Raw genomic sequence first — 26298 nt, forward strand, 5'->3', positions numbered from 1 at the left:
CCACGTAGCTTTTTCAATGACAGAAACCAAAGCTTTTTAAAAAATGATTAAAACACCTGCATAGCTTCTAACGATGAGAACCTCCAATACAGGATGTCAAGTGATTGTGGGTCTGCGGCCCCCAAACGAATTACAATGTGGAGCCAGGAGTAATAGCTTTTAAAGTCTAATTATGATAAGCTTCACAAGCGCTCAGTGTTAAGCTTTGAGAAAGATGGCAAAGCCAACATGACAAAAGGCCAAACAGGAAGCTGGGTTCAAGTCCCCATCCTTATGGACATGTATAATTAAACAGGCTGTACAGTTTTATATTTGGTTTTCCCAGCAACTGTGTAAAGATCTATGGTCATAACATAAGACACTGTACTTTAATGGTCTAGCAAAGCTCACATATTACAGCATCATATAAAATGCCATTCCCCATATGAATAGACTGAATATCATATTACAGACTGCAGCAGAGAAACCAAAGACAAGACCGACGAGAAGAGCTCCCTCTTGACATCACCCAAGTGTATTTGTGAGTGATGTGAGGAAGTGCTAAGCGGTGTGTAATTAAGCTGAGAAGAAAGCCCAGTTGTCTATCTCTAGGAAGAGTTTCCAACGATCATTGCTGTATCTGAGCTACAAGTTGGAGAATTGCCTCCATAAACCAAGTAATAAGAAATAAGAGCTCAGGCTAAATAAAAGCACTTATATTGTAGATCCTTAATAACTGTGTAGAGCTTTAATTTTCCCTACATTTTCAGCCTACCTGGGTCCAAATATCAGAACTGGGTCAAATACATATTTTGTGTATCCAAAATCTTATTTACTAGTTTAATGTATTTGAAATACTTTTTTAAAGTATTGATATGTATTTGCAAATACTTCAAATATGTATTTCCACAAGTATTTGATATCCTGTGTTTTCAACTATTTGTATTTCAATGTATGACTTGTTTTTGAAAATACAATCTCCACAAACAAGATGGTCTACAATTGTCAAAACATCAAGGCTCCAGTTGAAAGTAAATGTTGAGTTGCAGGGAGTTGCATACAGCTGAAAATTTTATCCAGAGGGCTTCCAGGAGTAATCTTCTTTTGTTGTGTTAATGTTGTACTATGTTTTTGTTGTTGTAATAAGGTTATATTTTCAACTACAAGCTATTGTTTCAAATAGAAATCATTGAAAATGGAGAATATCAAATCCTAGTGAAAATACATAATTGAAGTATTTGCAAATACATAGCAATACTTTTACAAAGTTAGTAATTGTCAAACAGGATACAATTTGTAATTTTTCAAATGCAACATTAAAATGGTATTTGACCTCTAGGAGGCCTGGGGTGGAACAGTTTTTGTACATAACCATATTACAGTGTTAGATTTAGAGGTCAAAGGAGGGTTCCCATAATGTAGATGACCTAAGCATTTGAAACAGAATACTACCTTCAGTGTTCTTGCTTCAAAGATTACACTATTTTCCAAGTTTTTTTTTCTCATTTATTTTTTGAGTTGCTGCCCATTCGTGAGTCACAAAATGAGGCCAGTCAACCATCGCTGAGTTTAAAAGCAGGGAGGCACATTTTAAATCCATGATGATTGTTCCTCCAATATGGAATTATGGTTTGCAATGCTTTTATCTCAGACAGGGGACAGCCTGTCATTAATCTGAAGATTTAGCATCAACTTCTCATTCGAAGATGGCTGCCAAGACTTCGGCTCTTATCAACTCAGAAAGCCGCAGCTCACATTTTCTGCCAAGAGTGAACAATGGCCGTGTCTCGTAGTTTTACTCTGAATGCAGAGTAACGAAGAATGGGGAATTAATATGTCTGCTTTAATATAACTGCCTTTGGTCACCAGCTTTAAGATATACCTAAAGCCTTAATTGGTGAAATTGAATGACAAAGTGTTTGATCTGGTTTGAAACGTTTTAAAATCCTGCATCACTTCATAGAGTTGAAAATCTTCTCTGATCCGTATTTAAAACCAAAGATATAACTGGCCTTGGCTAATTGAAAATCTAGACCCTCAATCAAAGTCTTCCACAAAGCAAACCACGGACCCACAGTGAAACAGAACATAAAGCAATGGCATGCTGCTTCTCTTAGGGGGCAAAAAGGGCATTTGTCTATTATCCCAAGGTCAATAATAGACACAAAAGCAGCAGTGATGGAAGGCAGATTCTCCACGTCAGATGCCCCAGTCTGTTTTCCCGCCGACAGCAGGTCAAGAGAGCTTGTTTAAACCCTTTAATCTATACCAGTAAAGAGCTTCTGCTTTTTGATGCAAAGCACAGAAAGGTTGATATTTCAGTAACTAACTAGATTCCGTCTTTCATTTTTAAACTACTGAAATGCTTTCACTCATCCTCACATTTTATTATCGTATGTTCTTATCCTTTGGATCACTTAAAAATTAAAATTGACTTTTCTCTGATGGCATAAAAATGTGTCGAGCAAATAAGATGATTTTTCTGACTGCATATGTGAGAAAATAATTAAAGACCATTTTGATTTAGTTTGCTTCACTTATATTAGTGAGTCTACTTTCAATGCGTGGAAAGAATCAAACAGCTTTTCAATTCTCAGAATCAGAGGATAATTTGGTTTTTTTGTGTGTCAAACCCTTCAAAAGCTATCAGCGGTCTCCTTTTCATTGACACATAGGTCGCCTTGAACCACAGGAATTCACCTGAATTCCAAATACTTGACCCACTACAGACCTCTTTAAGAGAAGATTGGAAATGGACTTTACCTTCACTCGGCTGATGTTCACCCCACTCATGCTGCCACTGCGGTCAATGAGAAAGATGAACTCTCCTTGAACCTTCTTCAGGTCGGAGGGAAGAGACTTCAGGTCAGGGCAGAAGTTGAGCATGACCACGGGGTTGTGGAGAATGTCCTTGTGAAGCCGCTTTCGGATTATCTCCACCTGCCATTAAACACATGGGGGATCATCAGAGCACAGCTGCTCATCTATGTTATAGGCCACAACTTTTATTCCTATTTACAACTAAACTGCATCACTAAAAATAATAATAATAGAAAAGCAGAAACCCATTCAGGCACTTCAAATAAATAAATAAATAAATAAATCTCAACATAAAATCTGAAGCATAATTGGATATAACTGAATGTCATTCAAGGGGGTATTATTCTTTTAACAAATTTAAATAACATTTGCAGAAATCAAACCGTTCCTGAAATACTTGCACAGTAGCAAATGTATTCAACCATATTTATACATTGAAAGACATTTAACAAAAGCCTAATTATTACCCTGAATCCAGTCCAGAAGTCCAGAATTTAGAAGTTCTTCAAAAGCATCTAGAGCTTGGCCTTTAGGTGATGTTTGGCTTTTTGACTCTGCTTTAGATACTGACCCAGACGGGCGGAGGATAAAGACTACAGAACCCGGTCCTAATTGCCTGGACTGTGACCATGAGACCCGCCTTTCCATTTCTACTGGTGCCTGTAGATCTACGTCTCTATGGAGGAGCAGGAACATTACAATGAAGATCCAGCAGCATCTTCATTATCGCTGTCTTCATCGTAAGTGAATCCTCTGCTTCTCATCTGCATTGTAATTTCAGGTATATATATATATATATATATATATATATAATGTGCTCTATTATTAATGGTATTTATTTGTGTTATTAAAATGTTTATCATGTAGTATCATGGTATTTATGCTTCCCACAGGGGTTTCTGGAAGGAATAAGTGTCATCCAAGTCACATACACATTTATTAACGTATTTAAATATATTTAACTTAACCAGGTCTGCCTCAGTGTTTGAAGAAGCAGTCATGTGATTTGTACCCTGGTTATTTAAGTAGTTTTGATGAAGATTTATCTTGCTTGATAGTAGTAATAGTGGGTAAAAAAAAAACGCATTCATTTTAACTCAAATACAGGAAAGTAAATGGAAATCCTGTACAATCTAAATAGCTGCAGGGTCTGTGCCAGAATTGATAACAAGGTTTCATATCATGATCATTTGTTTCCTCTGTACAGCTGGCCTTCAGAAGACTTCCTGTGATCTGATTGTAATGTTAGATTGCATCAGCGGGGCAAATAATTGGATAAGAAGAAACAACAAAGAAAAAGCAAAAAAGTGGATGGTCAAGATAAAAAGCTCCTTCCAGCTTCATGGGAAGACAACCACAAACGTACAGCCGGTTTGTCACTCCCGAGATGTTTATGAAGCACGTCTTGTGAAGACTTCTGTCTGAACACAAGCATGTCTCTCAATCATGAGAAGCACTCAGTTTGTTTCTCACTGAAATAGATATTCAATTTCAAAAAGCACAACACTTGTGCAAAGTCTCTCATTGATGAATACATTCACTACAATATACATGTTGTTCAGCATCTTAATGGATATAAGTATCTGGAAGTTCCGTTGACCAGTTAAACAGTTTATTCATTTGCATCGGTCTATATATGAAAAAAAACATTGAGTATATGTAAAAAAACAACAGTTGGCATATTGATTATTGATTATTGATTATTGATGGCTTATTGGAATGCATGAGGTTTCTGCCTGCAAACCCAGTTGGCTGGAATTCACTCAGGGGTTTTGCAAGTTGGTTTAGAAACATTCACTCTGTATTTTAGCAACCAGTATGATCTTGTTTGCAAATACCTTATCAGTAATGAAGACTGACTCTAAGTCTTAATATAAGCAGCAGCAGTATTGATAACACTTTAAACCGAAACCAGAGTGGTTTCCAGTAGGTGGCCCCTGCGATTCGAGAGGCCGATGCGCCGAGCAGCCACTGCAGACCGGCCTGGTTGCTATAGAAACCCTTTATCGTTCAGAGGGGATACTGGAGACAGACTTTCCAAAAGAGGCTCGTTTTGCCAGCAGTCTGCCATGTAAAATGTGTATCTCCCACACTCCTTACAGGGTAGCGTTCCCCCTCTTCTAGATGAAACCCAGGTAACTCACTTACCCTACACCCCACCCCTACCCTCGCTGGCTCCCCATGTAGGAGAACCGATCTGTCCGGCCGAGGGCTTGGACAACGTTTTCATACTGCTCCCTTTGTTTTGGTTCTTCAAGCTTTTTTAAGCCTCCTAGCTGAGAGGGAAATGTAAACTTAATTTCAAAGGACAAGAGTGAGAAACGTAAGTCAGATACCAATATGTAACAGGCTTGTGAGGTACATTTTGAGGAGGAATAAATCAAGGCTTTATTATACTTTTTCAAATCAGTTGGGACCTGGAAGAAAATACAGGATAAGAAGCAGAACTAAAAGAAGTGATGATTTTCTAAGGAACAACATTTAAAAACAGAGACTCCAACAAAACACAGTGAACTGGAAATTGTATGTTGAAAATCAGGCGTGTAAAAGAGCCAGGACTTTTAAATACTTTGGTAACACTTTACAATAGGTTTCCCAAATTACAGTTTATTAACATAGTAGGTACTCATTAATTACATGTTAGTTAATAACAGTGTAATTAAGCATTTGTTAACTTGTACTTAATGTGATCAAATGATTAAAGGTATATGTAAGTACACATTTGTCTGTTAATGCTGTAGCAGGCATGGCTTTACATATTAAGTAGATGTTAACAAATGCTTAATTACACTGTTCTTATAAGTAACTAACATGTAGTTCATGAGTAATACTATGTTAACTGTACTTTGGGATACCTATTGTAAAGTGTAACCAATATTTTTTTAAATTGTTAACAATAACCTTAAATGCTGCATAAGAAAACATGTGCAGTCACAGTACAGTGTAGTGTAACAATGTACACTGGACATGACCAAGTGGACCACTTTGAGACAAATATCATGAGTGCGGAAGCAGGGACATTAGATGGTCCTGTTGGACCTATAAAATCTAAAAGGCAGGTGTATTTAAAAATAAAATCTGGGAGGAAAAGTATAACTGTTAAACCCACAAGTGCTGATTCCAGGAGAGCCTTTTGTGTCATGAATTCAACATCAGTCTCAGGGAAGTGAATGACAATATGCAGCATCTTATCTACACAACAATCACACACCAAGCCAAAGGTGCAAATATCAACTCTTTTTCTTCTCAAATATGGAGAGTGACAAAACTGCAGCTTGTGAGATGTCAGCTGTGTATCATTTTTAATCAATTTAAAATAGCATGCCATGGACCGTGACACATAACCTAAACACTAAAAAAAGTTTGTGACTCTAGTAAACTGAGCTTTTTGGGTGTTTTGGCCTCAATTTCTGTGGGTGATATTTTACAGGACTTGTCATCAATGCAAGGTGAACCTCTCTGCCTTGTCACCATTGCCACTGATGCTTTATATAAGGGGAGCAGAAAGCTGTGTGCCTAAGAGACCTCTTGGAGTTGAGTGTAAACATCTGGATTTTTATGAGGATAGTGATGCAACCACAAATGACATTCATCTTGCCATGAGGGATTGCTTTGACAAACACCAGCTGAACATTAACTGCATTACTGCATGCTCCGCAAATAATCCAGACGTGAATTATGGAAGCCACCATTCAGTTTATCAGTTAATATGCAAAGTCAACAATAAAATTCTGAATGCAAACTGCCTGGAACATATCTCTCACATCACATGCAAACACAGCTGTCCCATGGCATCCTGTTGAAAATTCACAACCACTTTTCTGCGTCAGCTAGTCAGCAAGAAAAACTCCACTCGGTGCAATAAGACTGGTAATTGCTAGATGTTGTTAAAAGCAATAAGAAATATTTTTGTAGAAAATACCCAGTAGAGAAACAAATCCACTACACCAAACAACGGTCTCCCGAAGTCGGAGATTTCTACACTACTGAATTTAGAGGGATTGTCAAAACAATGGGCTCATGTACACAATGAGCCCCATTATAACTGTTCATGGTCTAATTGATGGTAGCAAACTAATGTTGGAAGAGAGTTTTGGTATTTCAATGGTGCTGTATTTCAATAGCAGAAGGTTGACCACCTCAGTGAAGACTGCTCTGAGGGAAGATGGAGAAGATGGGAAGATCCTTAGGTTCATGAGAGGAGAAGAGCAGGAAAAATAGCAACAGAGATTGCATAAATTCCTGCTGTCTTACATTATGAAGGGCTGTGAGTCCTTAGTGTGAATATTAATCATATTATTTTGTTTTTCGTTTTTTATGTAAAATGTTTTGGCTGGACTTCAGCTGCTAACTGCCTCTATGTTTTTATCTTGACTGAGAGCATAGCATTCTGTTAATAGCTATATATTCTGCACAAGACTGAGATTGGATTCTTAAATCAAATATATCAGTTCTTTATATTTAACTGAAAGAAACTCACTAAATGTTATCTTTACTTCTTCTTTTTGCAAACGCGGAGGGAGACTCAGCACCGACACTGACTTGTTGTTATCCTGTGATTTATGATTATTTTCTTCTCACAGCAGTGCCGGTTTCAGAGTATGGGCATTGACTCAGATACACAGACTAAATTGGTGTCTATTTCCTCTTTTCCTTTTCTTTCATTTCAACAACCGTTTAAATGTACCTCCTAGTGCTGTTACTGTAGAGTGAATACTATGGCAAGCCAAATTATCATTTAGAGATATCTCTAAATGCATTTAAAGATATCTTCAAATATTTAAAGATATCTATACATGATTTAGAGATATCTAAATAAGGTGCTTTTTAAAGATATCTCTAAATGATTTGCAGATATCTTTAAATGATTTAGAGATATCTTTAAATATTTGAAGATATCTTTAAATGATTTAGAGATATCTCTAAATGATAATTTGGCTTGCCATAGAATAGTCTGTGCTGCACTTCATTGTAACCAGTTTATGTATTGTTGTTTACGAATGTGTCATTTATTATCTGTACTCATAACATAATTGTAGTGATTGGGAATTGTTTATAACTTTTTTCTGATTGAAACACTATTGAAAATGTATTATTTCCCTTCCCTAATTACAAAAAAGTGAGTGAACACATGCCACAATATTCGTCTGGTGTTCTGTAAAATAATGGATATTATTTATTTTGCACAACTTGCGATTTATCTTTGGACCACACTCGAAAGTCAACAATAGCCCGACATTTATCATTTATCAAAAAAACAAGAAACTGAAAGGCTGAGATTGACAGCTATGAGTCGGCGTCTTCCAGTAAAAAACACAAGGGGAAAGAAAACGATGAACGCCGACAAGATGTTATTTTCGATTTGACAGAGCCATTTGTTTGTGCTAATATTTCTCTGGGAAAATGTGATAATACCAAACTACATGCATCTCTGGACAAATGTAATGAATGTGGGAGGAATGCCTGAAGCAGGTCAACTAAGAGGGGAATATCTACCTCCGATTGTTGATTTGCACAAGATGAAAACTGAAAAAACTGGTAATGATGTCTGACTGTATCTGTAGTTACTGACAGGTTTTGCTCAATGCTTGATCTCCAAGGACTATTTAATATCTCCAAACAGAAATAAGAGCCAATACAGTTCATCTGCACTCTGTGAGTTACTTAGTGGTGGCACAGGGCATTGTGAAATGTTTATATGTATTTTAAGTTAATGTAAAGAGTATAATTTCAATATTGCCAGTTACGTGAGCATACAATGATATTCTATGAGATTTACTGCCAAATTCAGCACATTTGACTTGTATTTCCAACATAATTGCCACATGCCAGCAATATCTTGGAAAATCAAATCAGAGAGGTTTGTTGCAACCATTAATAAAATCTTTAAACATTGGCCAAGCAAAGACCACTGGACAGAAACAATCCAACCAGAAGTCTGTAATTCACCCATAATGTTGCCTCCTGAGCCGTGCACAACACGAGGGGGCATTATGGTAATCTGCCACTGAAAATCATTACAAATGCATCCCTTTTCACACAGGCTTGGTGGAGAAGGAAATTCATTTCACCAAACACTGTAGTGTTAAATTACCTCCAGAAATTGCTTACATATGTGCAAAGTGCAAAGTGTAAAGTCTCCCAGATTGCGACGCATGACAAGGTACGGGTGGATCTAACTGAGTGGATTGAAAGCCGTGAAGAGTCCATCAAATCAATAATAAAGTTGCAGAATTCATAAATACTTGACAAAGCACAGATTGCCACAATGCTATGTGTGTATATTTCTGTGTTTATATACAGCTCTGGAAAAACTTAAGATATTTTTTCCCAAAGCTGTATATGTATGTATTTATGTATGCATGAAAATTCATAGATTTGCACTTGATATGTATTGGAATTGCAGAGATGGGGATATGATTTGTTCTTACATTACTGTGCACAATCGCACAATAACGAAACCATGTCAGCAGGGCAATTCATTTTCTCACGCCAAATTTGTTAGAACCAAAATACAATCAAACCACATCTCACACTATGTTGCCGGAACAAAATGTGTTTGCTGGGAGGCTCCAGGTATCTGATTGGCTTACCAACCAACCAATAAGAGCATGACCAGTCAGACCCCTAGTAGACAGAACTCCAACCCTGTAGCCTACCTATCCAGCCCACAGTATATATATCTAATGTAAGTATTCCCAAACATATAATAAACTGTCATAAAAGCCAAGACAATTTCACATCATAATTGCATATTGTGTCTTAAAAATATCTTAAATGATACCCCCCAAGTGCTTAATATAAATGCCTGAGACACAACCTATATACAAAATTGCAGAGAACAATTTTAACTAAACTAAATGTTAGTTTTAGTGTTAGTGGGAGAGCGTAATGACATATGCTGTAGTCACAGTAATTAGATGCACTTGCCTGTCATTCATCTGTGCAGGATTTCATATTTAAAGCTTAATAGGAAAATGTATTAAGACACAGGGATCACTTCCCCTCCTGACAGTCAAGTTACTTAGTGAGATTGATTTGAATTTCAGGTTTATTACACATCTGAGATCCAGATGGCTATTTGCATTTCAATTCATCAAAGACAGGACCCTAGAAGAACTGTGCATTGTTGTGTGTGTGTGTGTGTGTGTGTGTGTGTGTGTGTGTATGTTTTGCCAGGACGTAGATGACAATGCAACAAATATCTTAATGGATATCTGGAAGAAAAAACTCAAACTTCCACACTGGCGAAGCAGTGTATGTGATAAACCTGTGTTTAATATAGAAAGAGAAATTCATGCTGAAGATTCCCTATCTGTGTCTCAGAACGAGATCTATTATCAGCCAGAGAAGCATGTTATGTAACAATCAATCAATCAAGAAACATAGATAACTATTTTGCCAAGAATTAAGATTTAAAAATATCTTGTTTTCTACACAACAGAATCTTTATATGATATTGTTTTGTTCCACCGTAATCTAGTTACTATAAAAACAGGCTTGCTTACATCTGGCATTTATTGCCATTGTTCCTGCCTTCAAGGCTGTAATTAGCGTTGTTAATGCGTGTCTGTTTCTCAACTCACAGAGATTTGATGACAAATCGCACGTTGATTCATTCTGGTCTGTTAACAGGACACTCTCTACACTGCAGACAGGTCATACATTGCAATGTTTATGTATTTATTTCCAGTCTTTTGGATCATTTCACATCTGGTGTGGATTGACAGTGTGCATCTATGTTCACAGGTTGTGGATAACCTACAGAAATCTGTAGCAGATTTAACAAAATCTACAGTTTATGGTACAAAAATTTTAAAAGGCTTATTTATCCTGCAGCCTATGGAGTCCAAAAAAACAATATCTCATATGATGTCTTGCACTTAGTATCTTTTGTCTTCTGTTCTTGGGATCAGTCTAATCTTCATAAACCTTCCGTGGTAACATTTTCCCTTTCTTCTTTCACTTACAGGCCTCGGGATTATTTAATAGATTTTCTTTTTACTGAAAATACTGTAATTCACAACCATACAGTCATAAAATGACAAGAAACATTGCGAGCGAAGGTGCAGTCATTTGTCTCATCATCCTCATCAATCTGAACATCTGTTCTTACTGTCTTTTGTACTCACTTTTTTCTCACAGCTGGGATCCTTCTTCATTCCCTTGATGAAGTCACTCCTCCCTTTGAGATGTTCATCGTACTCTTCTGGGGTCATGTCCCCATCCTCTATGAGGACGTGAGGCATGTGAGGTTCTGCAAACCCAAACAGCAGACATTAGACAAACCCTCATAAACCACAAGTCTGGTTAATCATCTGTAAATGGGATTTTGTAAAATGCAGCCCCTAGGAACTGCTGCAGATTGCATCCATGTTTCCATCGTCCACAGAGCCAAGTGTCATCCTGGACTCAATCTACTGTGACAGCTTTTCTGTCTGTGAAACTCCATTGACCTCAACCTGAAAATGTTTCTCTCTGACAGTGCTTTAATATGATTGGTTTTTTTTTTTTGCTATATATTATACGCCCCAGTTATATACTCCATTATTTTAAATCTATTCAGCAATCTGGGGCACCCTGATCTGAGGGCCACTATAAAGAGATGCTCTTGTATCTGCATTGATGTTGAATCTCTTCTCTCCCTCTCTCAACTGTCTCTCTTACACAGGACAGAAAAAAGGCTCTTCTAGAAACGCTTAGCTAATGTTTATTTTTAGGCTTTGTATTATTTCAGCTTAAATCACATCTAGTTTTTTTTTTATGTAATTGAGTGTCTTGTTACATTTGGGGAAAGAGAGGAATCGCAAGCCTTGCATAATAAGTCTACACCCCCTTCCAAAATGTTCACCTTTCGCCAATTATTTCACAAGAAAATGTGTTTCCCCTGAACAGTGTGGATTATTGTGTGTAGATAAGTGGGAAAAAATCCTCATTTAAATGAATGAGTCTCTGACACAACAAAATGTGAAAAAAATACTTTCTATAGGCAATGTATACCTCAAGTCAATCCTTGCCTCAACTATCGTAGTTACATATTTCAGCTTGGCTTCAAATGTTTTTACCTGTATGGTTTGGTACAACTGCTTAATTTATAGCTAGTATAACAAACCCAGTAAAACAAGCCAGCGATTGCATACACATCTGTGTTAGACAGCACATTAGATCACTCGTTTTCATCTCGGTTCGAAACTCCACATGAAAACATTCCACACCTCTGCTTCCCACATGTCAACAATGGTTATTGGTTTTGTTTTCTTCTGCCAGTTGTAGCTTTTTTTAGCTCAAAGAAAATAAAAAGGACAGGGAGTTCTTGTGCAGACTGTCATTCTGTCAAATCAAACAATTATTCCAATGGCACAGAGAGTGTTATTTGCTTCTTTTCTTGGGATGGCACAGATTGTAGGTATAATAAGGGCAGATGCTGTAGAAATAGTCCAAGCTGAAAAACTCATAGGAAAAACAACACAGAACATTTCCAATCTTTTATCTCTGTTTTTAAAGCAAAATTAAACCATTTTCTTTAGCAACTGGAGTCCCTTTATTGAATTTAAAGCCAAACAGGGTCAAAAGGGTGTTATAGTGCAGTTTATAGACAAAGTGTGTGATTGTAGAACACAGTGGCTAAACTTTATGGATGTGTTAATAATACGAGAGAAAGCTGGACTGACAACCCTCTGAATTTAACCATAATGAACCAGCACAATGTTCAGCCATAAGCAAAGGAGAGATTTTACAAGCTATTGATTGGACTGTTGCTGAACTTTGGTTACTTTTTCCACGTATGCGAAGAACAGTTTACCCCGAGGGAGACTCGAAAACTCAAGATTAATTTCAGCCTTTTACAGAGACGGCTGCAGCAAAAAAACGGGCACAGACACCCATACACACATGCAAAACAGCCTCCTGAAAGCCAAGCTGGATTCAACAGGCAACCCTGAAGTTTGGATGGAAAAATGCATTTCGATCTGAACAAAAGGTGAACATTGTGACCCAGATCTCCTCAGAGTGATATTGCCTTTGTTTAATTACCTTGAACTTTGCTTGCCCTTCAAATGAATGCCGAAGCTGTTCCTCCAAGGATTGGGAAAATACAATACCTGTGGCATATTTTGCATTTTTCTCTTCATAATTAACTACATTGAACATAACATTACCTTTGTTGTCATCCATGAATGAGATGCACAACCACCTAAAACACCCCATTGGACAAACAACTATAAATAATAATAATAACTAATATCAAGGGAGAATATGAAGAAATGCAAAGATGTCATTATAGCCAGAGCACTTATCTTATCTAGGTGACCAGTACATGATTAAATCTTTAATCAAAACTAGTTTTGTCTTGGAATAATGACGTGTGATAAATGGTGTACTGAATTCTAGTCTTTTTGATTTTAGTACTGATTTATTAAGGAACTATATGCCTTTGGCACGTTCTCCAGACACCACTCTACCCCGGGGAGGATGTGAGCCCGTTCTGTCCCCCCGACTAGACGCATGTTTTGAGAGAGAGTTTTCTCTTGCTGTGAAATTAAACTGCAGTTCTCTGGCTCGGTGCATTAATGACTCTCAGACAGCCTTGTGTTTAAAATCATCTCTACTGTGTAGCAGCTGTCTATCTGAAAAACTGAGTGCGTTCAAATAAACAATACATAACATTGTACGCTGCACACAGCCTTTCCTATCCATAGCCACAGACAAACATTACATTTAAAGAAACATACCCTGAATGTATATTTTAGATTAAAATTATTGAAATGATCTGTAACAAAATACATTAAACTATATGTATATATACTTTGACATAAATACATATTTATTAATGGTTTTCCACCATTTTGAACAATACTTTAAACAGCCTAACTGAGGAAAGATCTCTTCTCGTATAGCACACTACTACAATATACTGTTTCATGTATATTTGGCAAATAGTAAATACACAGCAGGGCCTTGGCATGTGAACCATGTATGTGAGGCGGATACCTACCACTGGGGTAGATGAGAATCTCCACGGGCCGGTCATACGTGTATTTGTCTGCCAGGGTGATGACCACACTGGTGGCTGAGTGGGCCGAAGGGTCCGCGTCTGCCCGGATAGCGTGGGTCGGGCTTTCCACACCTGCACACAGAAACACAGCTACCAAGACACGCACGGGTAATCTCCACAGGGCAGGATCTGCTCACAGTGTGCAGCGGTGCACGTCTTCCCCATAAGACAAATATACGAAAGATAAAATCTAATCAGCCCAGCAGGTGTGGTACTGACTCAGCTGATTTGATTTGTTCTTTGGGATCTAAGCCTGAAAGCTGCGTTTATTGGTTGTTCTCTTCGGGCTGCAATTGTTTCCATTCCCAGTTTTTAGTATCTATCCACTAATGATGTCGTGCTCTTGAAATGTCGAAATGTCATTGGCATAGAACAGTGGTTCCCAAACTGTGGGGCGCTGTGGGGGGGCACACGGTAAAGAGATGAACGTGTAAAAAGTCAAGTCTAGACACGAAATCCAGGAGGGGATGCGACAAACCCCCCGCTGAAATTGCATTGGATAAACTGATTTATTTTGCATCGACCTGTCTCTGTGAAACTACTTTTTCTGATTGGCCAGGACTGGTTATTGGATGAATCCATATCCAGTCCTGGCCAATCAGAATAGAGGATTGTCATGTTTCATCTGTGAGATGCTTCTTGGTAGTTTCAGACCAAAATTACACAGCAGTTTATGTGAGGTGATAATTACAGTAAAATAAAAATATACAAATAACTTGCAGGTCTAAAATGTAGGAAACGAGTTCGCCAGGAATCTCTACTGCAATAGTTTGGAAACGCATTAATAATAATAAAAAAAAAGTAATTAACAAAAAACTGTAATTGATGACTTTGAGCAGTTCGACATTAACCGCATCTGAGGCAGATAGTGGAGACAACACTGCAGCTGGAGCCAGAGCGTCCATGGCCAAACATCTGGAGTTCAGAGGTATGGGAATAAAAATAAAAATAAATTAACACTTCCCTTGATTGTGCAGACTAATCCGGGTTGTTACGTGTGAAGACGAGTTTATATTTTGTCAGTTTTAAAAAGTCAGCAAATGCAGAAGTTTATTAAATTACATATTTTTTATAACAAAGACAAGATATATAGGCTATTTTAAATAACTTTTAAAATCATATGAAATGGAAATGTATCTTCTGTAACTACTTTGATTCAGCCTTAGCCATTTCATTAATTTGATTGAGTAGTAGATCAATTAAGAACAGGTTGAAAGAATAGGTCCTGCATGGAAAGTTTCTGGTATTACCAATATACATGGCCAAATAAAAGTGTGAGAAGTGAAATGCAAACAAGTATGTAAGTGTATTCATCTTTGTTAAGCCTTAGGGCTTTCAAAAATATAAATTATAATATAAATATGAACATGTGAGACAAGGGGGGTGCGAGCTAAAAAGTTTGGGAACCACTGGCATAGAAGATCCGTTAACAAATTAGTTATACCACTTTTGAATGGATCACACCCTGATATAGAGGGTGCTTATAAAGTTAGTGGACCTATTAAAGAAACCTTCCCAGTGGAGCAATGCCATTCGATGTCACGTAGCACTCTTTTTCACTGAACAGCTTCATGCAGCTGTGTACCACGTCCTTCCACATACATCAGCCATCTGAGACATCAATGATGGTCACACTTTGCTGCCCTCTGGTGTGTTCTGTCCTTGTCCTTGGGAACATGTTCCTTACGGTCCTGTGTGTGTGCACTAAATGTCATTGCACAATTATTACACTACAGCTGTCTGAATAGGCCAACTAGTTTTATAAGCCACCTGTAATTCTTATTCCACATTTGGAAACTGTCCTACTTGCAACAGTTTTGTCACTATATTCATTTTCCCACATACTCCTAAACTCTTAAAGTCCTCTGTTGGTCAGGGTAAGCATCTAAGATATCTATGCTTGGAAGGAGAATGTCCTGGATTCTTAATTATTATTTAGACTTTTGATGTTTGTATCGAAAGGGGGGATAGTAGTTTCACATAAGAGGAAGAAATGAGGGCAGAAAAATATTATTCCAACAAAATGGAAAAACACGTGGAACCTAATTCAGTAGTCTGGCCACATCCAACATCTTTTAAAAGGTGCAGAAGCTTGAAAAGGATGTTGGATCGATCTCAAATTAGTGGAGAAAGCATTTAAATTCATACAGACCTGCGAGCAAATAAGGGCCTCTGATCTCCAGCTGAAAGTTAAATTCATAGTCAATGGAGTTGATGGGTTCTTCTTCTAATAACCAAGCGAGACACAACTGAGCGTTCACAGCGATTTGGTCGTGAGGACCCAGGGCACAGTGGTGTCTCTCTTTGCTGGACAAGAGATGGCAGAGAGGAAGAGAAGCATTAGAACAGAGTATTCACTTCCACTTCACTGTCTATTTCCTTTCTCATTTGCACAGGACAGAGCCTTGCCAATTAATCCATCCAGCTACAGAAGAGGTTCTCAGTGATCATCTTCATGATTCAAGACATGAATCAAAGCTCCAGCGTGATTTTATTTTAGGTCACACACTTTACATTCACATTCTTGTGTAAAAGACTAAACACTGTGTGAGCAGTTCGTTTTGCTCTGACGGGTTTATGTGAGCTGATGTGAACCGAAATCAGCCGGTACTAAATTATATTATTTAAGCTGATCTATCACTCAGGGTATTTTGTGAAGATGGCAGAGATTTTCCAAAAATCCCCAGATGTGTTTTACTAATATCCATTAATGTGTCTATTGCTTGTTTTCAAAGTCTTTCATGGGTTACCACTTATACATTAAAGTGTTTACATTAAAGAGAGATCTAGGTAGAGTACTTATAGCAAACTCATAGCAGTGTCTCACCTGGGTTTCGATCCCACAACCCCCTGACATTGTACAGTCTGCAGCCATTTTGAATTCCCCTCTTACAATGGGAACTTAACTACATGAGTAGCATGTTAAAGTCACTGATAGGAGTAGATATTCCAATAATTTGATTCTCAAAAAGAAATATATCTAATAATAAATAATATAATATAATAAGTGTAATCCACCCAAGAAATAGAATGTGGTCATTAATGTACACTGTCATATTTCCACTCATATGAAAGAAACTTACATTTAAAATAGGTATATTAGGAAGACATTTCAGTGTATTCTCATAGTGGAGTGAGGACTCTTACACTCTGATGTGGTTTGGGGCGAAGTGCTCTTCGTTGACGGACCTCTGGACCTTGGGGGTGCACACGGTGGGAGAGGTGACCCGCACTGCTCCGCTGGGGAGGGTGGGCAGCTCTGAGGACGTGCTCACAAGCACAGTCACAGTCTCCAAAGGGGGAATAACGCCCAGGTTGACCACCAGCACGGTTCGCTCCAGGTCTTCATCCAACACAATGTACCCTGAAGAAAGAGGAAGCCAATAAAACGAATGAACACCATGACCTACGCCAAAAGACCACATCCGCGATGCCAAAGTTTTGAACCCTCTACCCACTTTCTACAATGTCATCTATAATGGATTGATTAGGCATGTGAGGTTCATTATGTGTGACTTACATTTAACAAGGTAGAAACACAAACACTTTTCTTTATTGCTCCCCTTTCATGTTACAGATCAGTCATGTATGTGCTGGGTAAATAATGTGTAGAAAACTTATTTAATTGTTACTGATACGTGATTTATTTTTTGCTAAGTGAGGAGAGGAAAGCCGAGGAATATATTAATTAATTGGAGCCAGGTTAATTGAAACAAGCTAGGTGTCTCGTTTCACTGCATGGTTCATCTCATGCTACACACACCCTACATTAAACATGTGTAGAATAAGATCAATGCTCTCACCACTGCCACTCTGGAAGTTCCCATTTGCCACGGTGCAGCAGTCAAAGTAACAGTCATCGATTTTGGATTTGTCTTTAATTTGCACTGTTATTATTCGTCTGGATATCATCGCCTCAAAGCCCACGACCATCGAGCTCTCGTCCAGAGGGTAAATGAACAGGCCTGAAGACGGAGAGGGGAGAGGGGAGGGCTGAAGTATCTGCTGCTGTTTTTGAAGTCACACTAAAGAAATCTGATTTCTGTTCTGGGAACCATGGAAAAAATGTGCTCCCAAAGATATTTTGAATACCTTCATAATAAATATATGATTTGTATTTTGAAAGCAGGCACACATGACAAGTTACAGCCTATATATTTGTAAATAAAAGGCACATTTGGAAACACATTTCCAAAAACAAATGAAGGTATTGGGTAAAATACATTTCTATTTATGTATTTCCTTTCTTACACCCAATTTATATCAATGTATTTATTGTGAAATACCCCAAGCCACAGTATATATGTGTAAACAAGACTGTTTTTATGGATATTGAATAAAATGTCAATATTTCAAACACATAATGTATTACATGTATTTCAATACACTTAGGTTGCCTTTTTTAATATAGTAACATAATACAAATATATTTATGCTAATGCATCTTTCTTATGGGATTCCCATACCTGAGTCACCTAGTTCAATCTAAATTGTGTTAATTATTTATCACACCACAGCTGAGGATTGCACAACTGCAGAGAGAAACAATGTATGGCAAGGTATCGTCCCCAACCCCCAGTTTAGAAGTGAAAAGCTTTGTCATAATATCACATTCATAAGAATAACTTACATCTTTTCCTATTTTAATTAGAAATGCTTTAATCCTAATCTAGCGCCTTGATACATTTTAATCTCTCCAAATCAACATTCTGTAGATGCTCAATTAAGTGAGAAAGTGACATTCCTTGATGTCAGAGAATACATTTCCTTCATCAAAAATACAGATCATAAAATAATGTGCTTCTCCACTCACTGAGCTATCCAACTGCGTCTCATACCCTGTAAATATAATTTATTGATAATCTAATGTATAATGCATTCATTTATATAACAGTACATCGTTTCTTGTGTTTCTATTTAGACCAGTGATACACACAGCTTGTTCTAGACTACAACAAGGTATTCTTGCTTCTTCATGACCACGGGCCCCTTAAATTTAAAAGCTTGAAAAGCTGCAAGAGAGTCACAGCTCTGAATATCGCAGTGGCGCCACTGCTGGCTGTATTAAAACTAAAAAATCAGGAGCTGTAAACAGAGAATAGACCAGCCCTGCGAGACAATCCCACTGGCTGTTATTTCAGCTCAAAAGCTGGGTGGAAGCAGCAAGAGGTCTCGGCCAGACATAAATAAACCATTTACCAACCTGCCAAGAGCAAACTACAGACTCGGACTTGAGAACAGTTATGTGTATAGAAAGAAGAAAGTAGAAAGAAAGAAGCATCTCACCATAAATAAAGTACAGGTTTGTGGTTTTGTATGTGCAAGGGGTTCAATCCCAGTTTGATCTCCTTTTTCATGTTTTTTTAAGTGTGTTTAATGGAAAAATATTTAGTTTTCCATGAACACATGAATACATAATGATCTAGTTCTTGTTAGGTAGTGAAATGTATACATCGCTTATAATAATAGCAGTAATACCAACAATAAATAATCAAAATTAGGTGTTAAAAATGAAGAATAAAGCATTTACAGACAAAGCAATTTTCCAGTAAATATCCTCCAGACCTCTCCTTAAAGCGTTACCTAAATTATGTATGTGAAGCAGTTGATGTAAATGTTATGGGAAGGACATTATTCTTCCTTTCCTAATAGCACTTATACTGCAAATACATATTTTATGGCACAGAAGACAAATCTGGCATATTTACATTTCTCTCTCCCCTGGAAGAAAGTCAAGCTATGCCTTTGTGCTGACGTAAAAACATACATCATATTGTGCCCTTTTAAATGTGCAAAAACACCTGAAGACTGGCAGCTTCAAATTCAAGAACTCCCTCTATGAGCAGATTCCACAAGCCTCTCTGTTCATGTTAAAAAATCAATTACCACATATCAGAACATGTGTTTAAACAGGATCTGAAATTACAATAAGCTGTACTTTCAAATAAAATATCTTCTTATTGGCATTTTGTTTTTAAAGCCACCCCCATTGGAAACCACATCAGTGGTGAAATCCTATAGATTGAATGAGAATAAAACTTTAAACTGGCTAACGTACATCCTGTTTAATACACGTCTATTTGTGAAAGCAAAGTCTTTCCTTTAAATTTGGATTTAAGTAGTGATTTCTGATGTCAAACTCAGTGTTGCTTTCTAGGGGTTGGCTGTCACAATTAGCCACCAGATTAAGGCCAATGTTAGTTTGTTTCTAATTGATAGCTGAGCTGTTAATACACAGCCTAGTAACAGTGGATGAATGATTATTCAAATACAGTACATGAGGGTGGTGTTGAAGGGTCAGATGACTGTTTTTTACGGTGGCGGGTGGCTGTAATGGTCATGAAAGTGCATGTATTTAATCACTACAATCATGCTTTCAATATTTTATCTGTGGATCCATAAGTGAACACTTACCAAAAACCTACAATTACATTTCATCATGTTTTATATTTGTATTGGTTGAATCGCTTCCAAAACAGACCTAACCCACGGCTCGTTGATTCATTTATTGGTCAGGATGTGAAACAAAATAGCCAACAATAGGACTTTGGTATTCCCTCTGTTTAATACATAAAGAAAAGGCCCTGTATCCTTTTTGCGTTATCACTGTTCAGCGGTACACAAAATAAGACACAAATAAGACATGTACTTAAACTGACGTAAATCTGTGCTCTGGGGGTACTATACATATCTTTGAAAATTCAATGCCTTGCAAACCAAATACATTTTTTGTATAATGCAATTATACTTTAGGAGTCATTGCGTGGCAGTTTTTTGGGTGGACATTTCAGATTGGTTATAGAGTAGGACTGAAGATACCGATACTAGCCTTGAAGTTGTATATTCATTTATTTATTTTTACTTTTACTGTACTATGTTCCTTAGAAATGTGTATAATTTCTGATAGCCATTAAATTGCTCTGGCTAAGGTAGTCTACTGAGAAAGATCTGACTAGTGTTTTGTCCTTGGTTTACAGATTATGGTTTTTGTTTTGTTTCTTACTTCCAAGATTAGATTGAAAAATGCACCCAATGCCTACCTTCAATAGGATTGTCTTCGATGTTGTCGTAGGTCATGGATGCTGTCATGGCCAAGGTGTAACCCCTGACACAGCAAGTGACCTCGGAGATGCTGAGTGGCAGGGCACTGCGTTTCCCCTTGTTGATGAGACCTGGCATGGCGATGTTGTGGTTGGCCTCCTTTGCTCCACTGGAACTGGAGAAGAAAGAAACAATAATAACAAATCAAAAACAGGGGTGACAAACAAACCCGGGAAACTAACAAGGATCCACCTACAGTATCACATATTACTTCCCACGAGCATCCTGCCTCCTTCATCTCCCTCCAAACGCAAAGACAAAGGCAAATGTTTCACAGTAGGGGGCCGCTTTAATGATGTCACAGTCTGAAGTTGACTGCCAGGAATTCCAGAGAAGTTTTTAACCAATTTAACAAATTAGTCATTAAAATTGATGAATGTATTTACTGTATTTATATAGAATACATGTTGAAGCAGATCTGCAGATCCAAAAGCCAAGCCAACATTCAAATTATAACTTACAGTTTGAGTTTTCCACCAAGGACATTTCAACCCACATGAACCACATACATTTGTTTCACAGATTATTGCAACAGGAGCTATTCAATTATTTCAGTCTCCATGATACCAACTGTGAATATCTGACATTTTTGCCTTATCTATGCCAATAGATGTATAGGTATGATACTGCAGTTAACTCGTATATACTTTTTATTTTCAGTTAAAAAGCTGAATGAATGTCAGGCATTTCTGAAGAGTCCTTGTCAATCAAGGACATCTGCCACTTCTTTGCTCATGCTGGTTGCTACCAAAGGTGATGATAATAGCATTTGTTTTTTTGTATCCTTCAGGCACCTCCATTCACAACACTGATCCCTCGATAGCCAACCAAACATGCCTAGAATTCACTTATTCTTTCATACTAAAAAGACTGAATACTAATGAATCCTAGGAGATATCATTCAAAGCATAATGTTTCCAATATGAGGCTTGGGGAGAACACTGTTTTGAATAAAGTATGGGAGCAAATCCTCGTGTTCTTCAATTCTATTTTCAATGTGTAATAAGGCAATTTCAATAGGCATGAAAGGCTGATGAAATGTGCATCTGTGCAGTCAGAGGACAGAATCTGCAATAATATATCAGATTGCTAGTGGATAGTATTTTATGAGATGAAAAACATTCTCCTCACTAAACTACAGGTTTTGTTCATGATTATCTTTTTATTTATTTATAGAGATTTGTTAATAGTACGAGAGAACTATCTATATAATTTGTTGATTGTTACAGCTTAATATAATTATATAACATTGAAAAACACCATAATATGAATGTCCTTTCTGTTGAAAACATCTTACTTTTTAATTACTTGTTAATTTCCCAAAGTAGCCTATGTACAGAATTAACAACATTGATTTCCTTATACGTTTACATTTAAGGGGCACTATTTCATTAGAATGGAATGCAATAATGAGCCTGTTTAGAGTAATAACATACATACGGTTGGTCATTTTCTAAGATTAGGCAATAAAGAAATTATATAGCTCTTGCGAACTTGTTAATGCTGACAATGTTTTACTGATTTTTGCAGCAATTTAAAAAGCCATGTCTGTTCCAGGCTGGGGCCAGGCGAAAACCAACATGCTGAGTCCTGTTCCTGTCGATTGTGTGAATTGTGCTGTGGACTAACATTACATTAACTTTACTCTAATTATAGAAGATTACCCCTTAGTGTGCTACAACAAAGGTTTTCCTAGTGGAGAAGATGTTTGCACAACTTGCAAGTGATGTAAATAAACAACATTGTACAAAAAATTCCCTGGTTTCTTTAAAAAACACTTTAGTCTGAGGATACCAACATTTCAGTCAGTAAGATGCATTGTGCACAGATTTTTTTCTCCTCAGATATCTTTATTAAACACAAAGTGTTTCCTAAATTGCAAAAATAATGCATTGGGGAATAAAAACCTAGAAAATCTAGTTCATAGAGTTTGTTTCAATTATAATAATAATAACTGTACTCCTGTCAATTGTCAACTGTTTTCATGGTGTTTAATGATGGAGATCTTTTGAATTAGGCTCTATCATTCCACAGAGTTGTTACAAACCCAAAAGAGAAGAGAAACAGGGAGGTTACATTTGATCTTTCTGCGCTAGTTTGCTTAGGGCGTAATAATACAGTCTCTTCTGTCTCTGTTTACCAGGGCTTTCCATCAACTGATGACAGAATTAATGGCCACCAGAAATGTCTGGGAACATCAAAGGTGAGTGGCAGGATAGAAAACTCACAGACGGAAAAGATCACTATCAATGTCCAATGTTGTCATTTAAATGTATTTTACTTTATAAATGGGATTTGTGACCATTAGGGTTGCAGCTCTGCTCTTTACGCTGCTTCCAGGAATAATCGTCTCCCACCACGGTCCATTTCATGGAAGCGCGGGGTTAAGAAGATTGAAAGAAATGCTTCAAAAAGCAGGGAGGCTGCGTTTGAAAGCTGATCCAGTGAATATTTGCAATGTGTTGAATTGCTTTGATCATACTGGGCTGTGGGAAGATGAAGTTATCAGACAGAGAGAACACAATATGACAAAAACTTTTTATTAATCTGAGCCTATAAATATGAGGTTTCTAGTAGTTAACCAATCGTTTAAAGCAGTTTATTACAGGATCCCAGAGAATCCACTGCAACATCTGGGACACCTAAAACACATTGCATAAAGAAATGCATCTTACTTTCTGTCCCAAATGCATTTTGCATGTAATTTGTGTCCCCATGTCCTTCTTTGATTGTTCAATTTCAGTCTGTGCTTTGGGTTGCCTCTGATAATACCATTCAAGCTGTTGAATATCCGAATACCTGAAAAAAGCACCCATTCAATCTTCCTGTTCTAGATGAGGAATCAGTCTGTCTAGAGCATTGTTGCCACATTTCATACCATCAGGTTCCATTGCTTCAGTGCACAGTTTTTTGGAATAGGCCAACTAACTTTATACAAATCCCATATTTTATGTGTCTTCATCCCCAAATTCAACCTTCAAACATATCTGTACAAACAGTTTTAAGGGAATTTGCTCATTAAATGGTTCTTAACAAATAATCTAAGCAGAGACATGAAAAAAATACAGAGAAAGGAAAATACTATAATCGATTTTCCTGTTTCCTTTGTTAAATATATTTTGGTTATTTACTGGAAAAAAACAAACCACGTTTGGAAAGCCTTCTGTGCTGCAAATAGATTTGTGCCCATTTAATTTATTTGGATTTGTGTCAATCCATCAGTCTATTAATTTTGTCAAAATTGACCCTTTCCAAGTCTATAATGTAACCTGGCACTTTAAATTGTAGTAGGATCCCTGTTGGGTACTAACAACATGCACAATTTTAAAGACTGTTTTGTGATGTGCAGTGCTGTAAGGCGGGCTTCTGGGAAAAGGTGCGAATTGTGCATAAAACAACAAAAGGTTTAAAGGGGTCATGAACTGAGAAATCAAAATTCCCTTGATCTTTTGACATATTAGAGGTCATTGTACTATAAAAACATCCTGTAAGTTTCAGAACTCAAAACTTTCTCATTAGTCTAAAAACAGCTTATATTGAAGCCAGTCTGCAAAAACGACAGGATGTGGAATGTGCCACTTTATTAGGTAATAGTGTGGCTAAACCCCGCCTCCGCAGAAGATCAACGCCTGCTTCTACATTACTGCCTGCTTAGCCCCGTCCACTGAATAACGCATATAGTAGGTAAATAACGAGAGAGGCAAACGCAGGTCTATGCAGAAACCAAACGATAAAGATGGCTCCAAAGAAAACAATTGACAAGTTTTTTACTTTAATGAAAATGATGGACGATGAATATAAGAACGACAGCTTGACAAACAATGGTACATTCATTTATACTTCGTTTACATGAAGCAGCGCGAATTATCCTTTGTCAGATCTAACTGTATTAACTCCTAGTATCTAAACTTTATATGCAACAACCAATGAACTCTAATATAATGTAATAGGCTAACTACCTCACAAATACATAAAGTATAAATATAAATATAGATGATTATTTGACACGCTGTCGCAGGCTGTAGTATCCTGGCCATTTGAGGTGCAGGTTTGTTATCTTGTGATTCGGGATCAGACTCTGGATCAAACATGTTTGGCTGAATTTCACCGGCTGCCATTTCTCAACATCGGAAATTTTCAAAACAATTCCACACGTGTACTGACAGGGAAGTTGAAAATGTTTAAATATGCAAAACTGTTAGCCAATCATACCAGTGGGTGTTTACTTCCGAGTCTACAATCCACCATGCCTATTCAAATGGTGTGTTCCGATGAGGGGGGTCAAAACAGGACAGAAAATAGCCTATTACTTCTAAATTATGATGTTTTTTGATGTAAAAATCTTGATAACATTATAAGTTGACCTCTGAGAACATTACAAAATAAAAAAAGGCAGTTCATGACCCCTTGTTCAAAACAGACTTGAGTCTGTGTCTTTATTGGTTTCACAGTCAATACAACCACTAGGAATCTTCAGTCTCATAGTCAGTTCAGTCAGGGGTTCGTTTCCAGTTGTGTCCTCATGCAGAAGTGTTCAGTTGCTTCCCAGGTTCCTCAGTTCCAATCCTTGTTTGTTGTCTGGTGTTCAAGTCCTTTTCTCAGTGATAGCTCTCTCTTGCTCACCTCCACCTCTCTCCTGCCTCCTGCCAGACAGCACAGGGTGGGTTAAATAGAGGCTGATTGGGGCACCTGTGTGCAGGATCAGTGTGGTTGTGTCCCAGGTGGCTCTACTGCGCTGCAGTGTGGGATTGTCCCTTGAGCTGTCCATGGTCCTGACTCTGTGGGATGTCTCCTTGTGCAACCCCTGAAACTGCTACATATCTCCTCCCCCAGCACTGACGGTGCAGTCAGAACCAATGAAAACATGGCATGCATACGAGGCCGGACATTGGTGTTATCATGCAAAGAACCGGAGCGGCGGGTGAGCTGAAAGTGAAAGGGCTGGAGGCTGAGGAACCACGAGTGATCCGGGCATTGGCATTCTTATTCTGCTTTATCCAGGTAAGGTGAGCGTGATCTGTCATCAGTACAGACTTGCGTCCCAGAACGTAGTATTTCAAGGACTCCAGAGCACACTTAATTGCCAAACATTCTTTCTCAATCATTGCATATTTTGTCTCACAAGGACACAACTGATGGCTGCTGTAGAGTGTGGGGTGTTCCTCCACCATCACCTCCTGGGAGAGCACTGGCTCCAATTCCTGTGTCCACTGCATCTGACTACACAATAAAGGGCTTCGAGAAATCAGGTGAATAGAACACAGTGCCTGTACATAGAGCAGTTTTTAAGGTCTGAAATGCCTCTCCGGCTGCAGGATTCCACTTTACAGTTGTGGGTTGAGCAT

At 37.7% G+C, this 26298-nt stretch overlaps 1 protein-coding gene across 1 annotated transcript in view; it reads right to left on the reverse strand.

Moving 5' to 3' along the window:
* Nucleotides 1–21038, reverse strand: part of vwa5b1 (von Willebrand factor A domain containing 5B1) — a 56241-nt gene extending 35203 nt beyond the window's left edge. The window contains 7 exon segments of the mRNA XM_066691072.1: nt 2743–2919; nt 10932–11056; nt 13793–13924; nt 16005–16159; nt 16994–17216; nt 17656–17817; nt 20893–21038. Coding sequence (XP_066547169.1) covers nt 2743–2919; nt 10932–11056; nt 13793–13924; nt 16005–16159; nt 16994–17216; nt 17656–17817; nt 20893–21031 — 1113 coding nt within the window. The 5' untranslated portion in view covers nt 21032–21038.
* Nucleotides 21039–26298: the final 5260 nt, after the last annotated feature.

The sequence above is a fragment of the Amia ocellicauda genome, chromosome 18 (assembly GCF_036373705.1).
Source record: "Amia ocellicauda isolate fAmiCal2 chromosome 18, fAmiCal2.hap1, whole genome shotgun sequence".
NCBI lineage: Eukaryota > Metazoa > Chordata > Actinopteri > Amiiformes > Amiidae > Amia > Amia ocellicauda.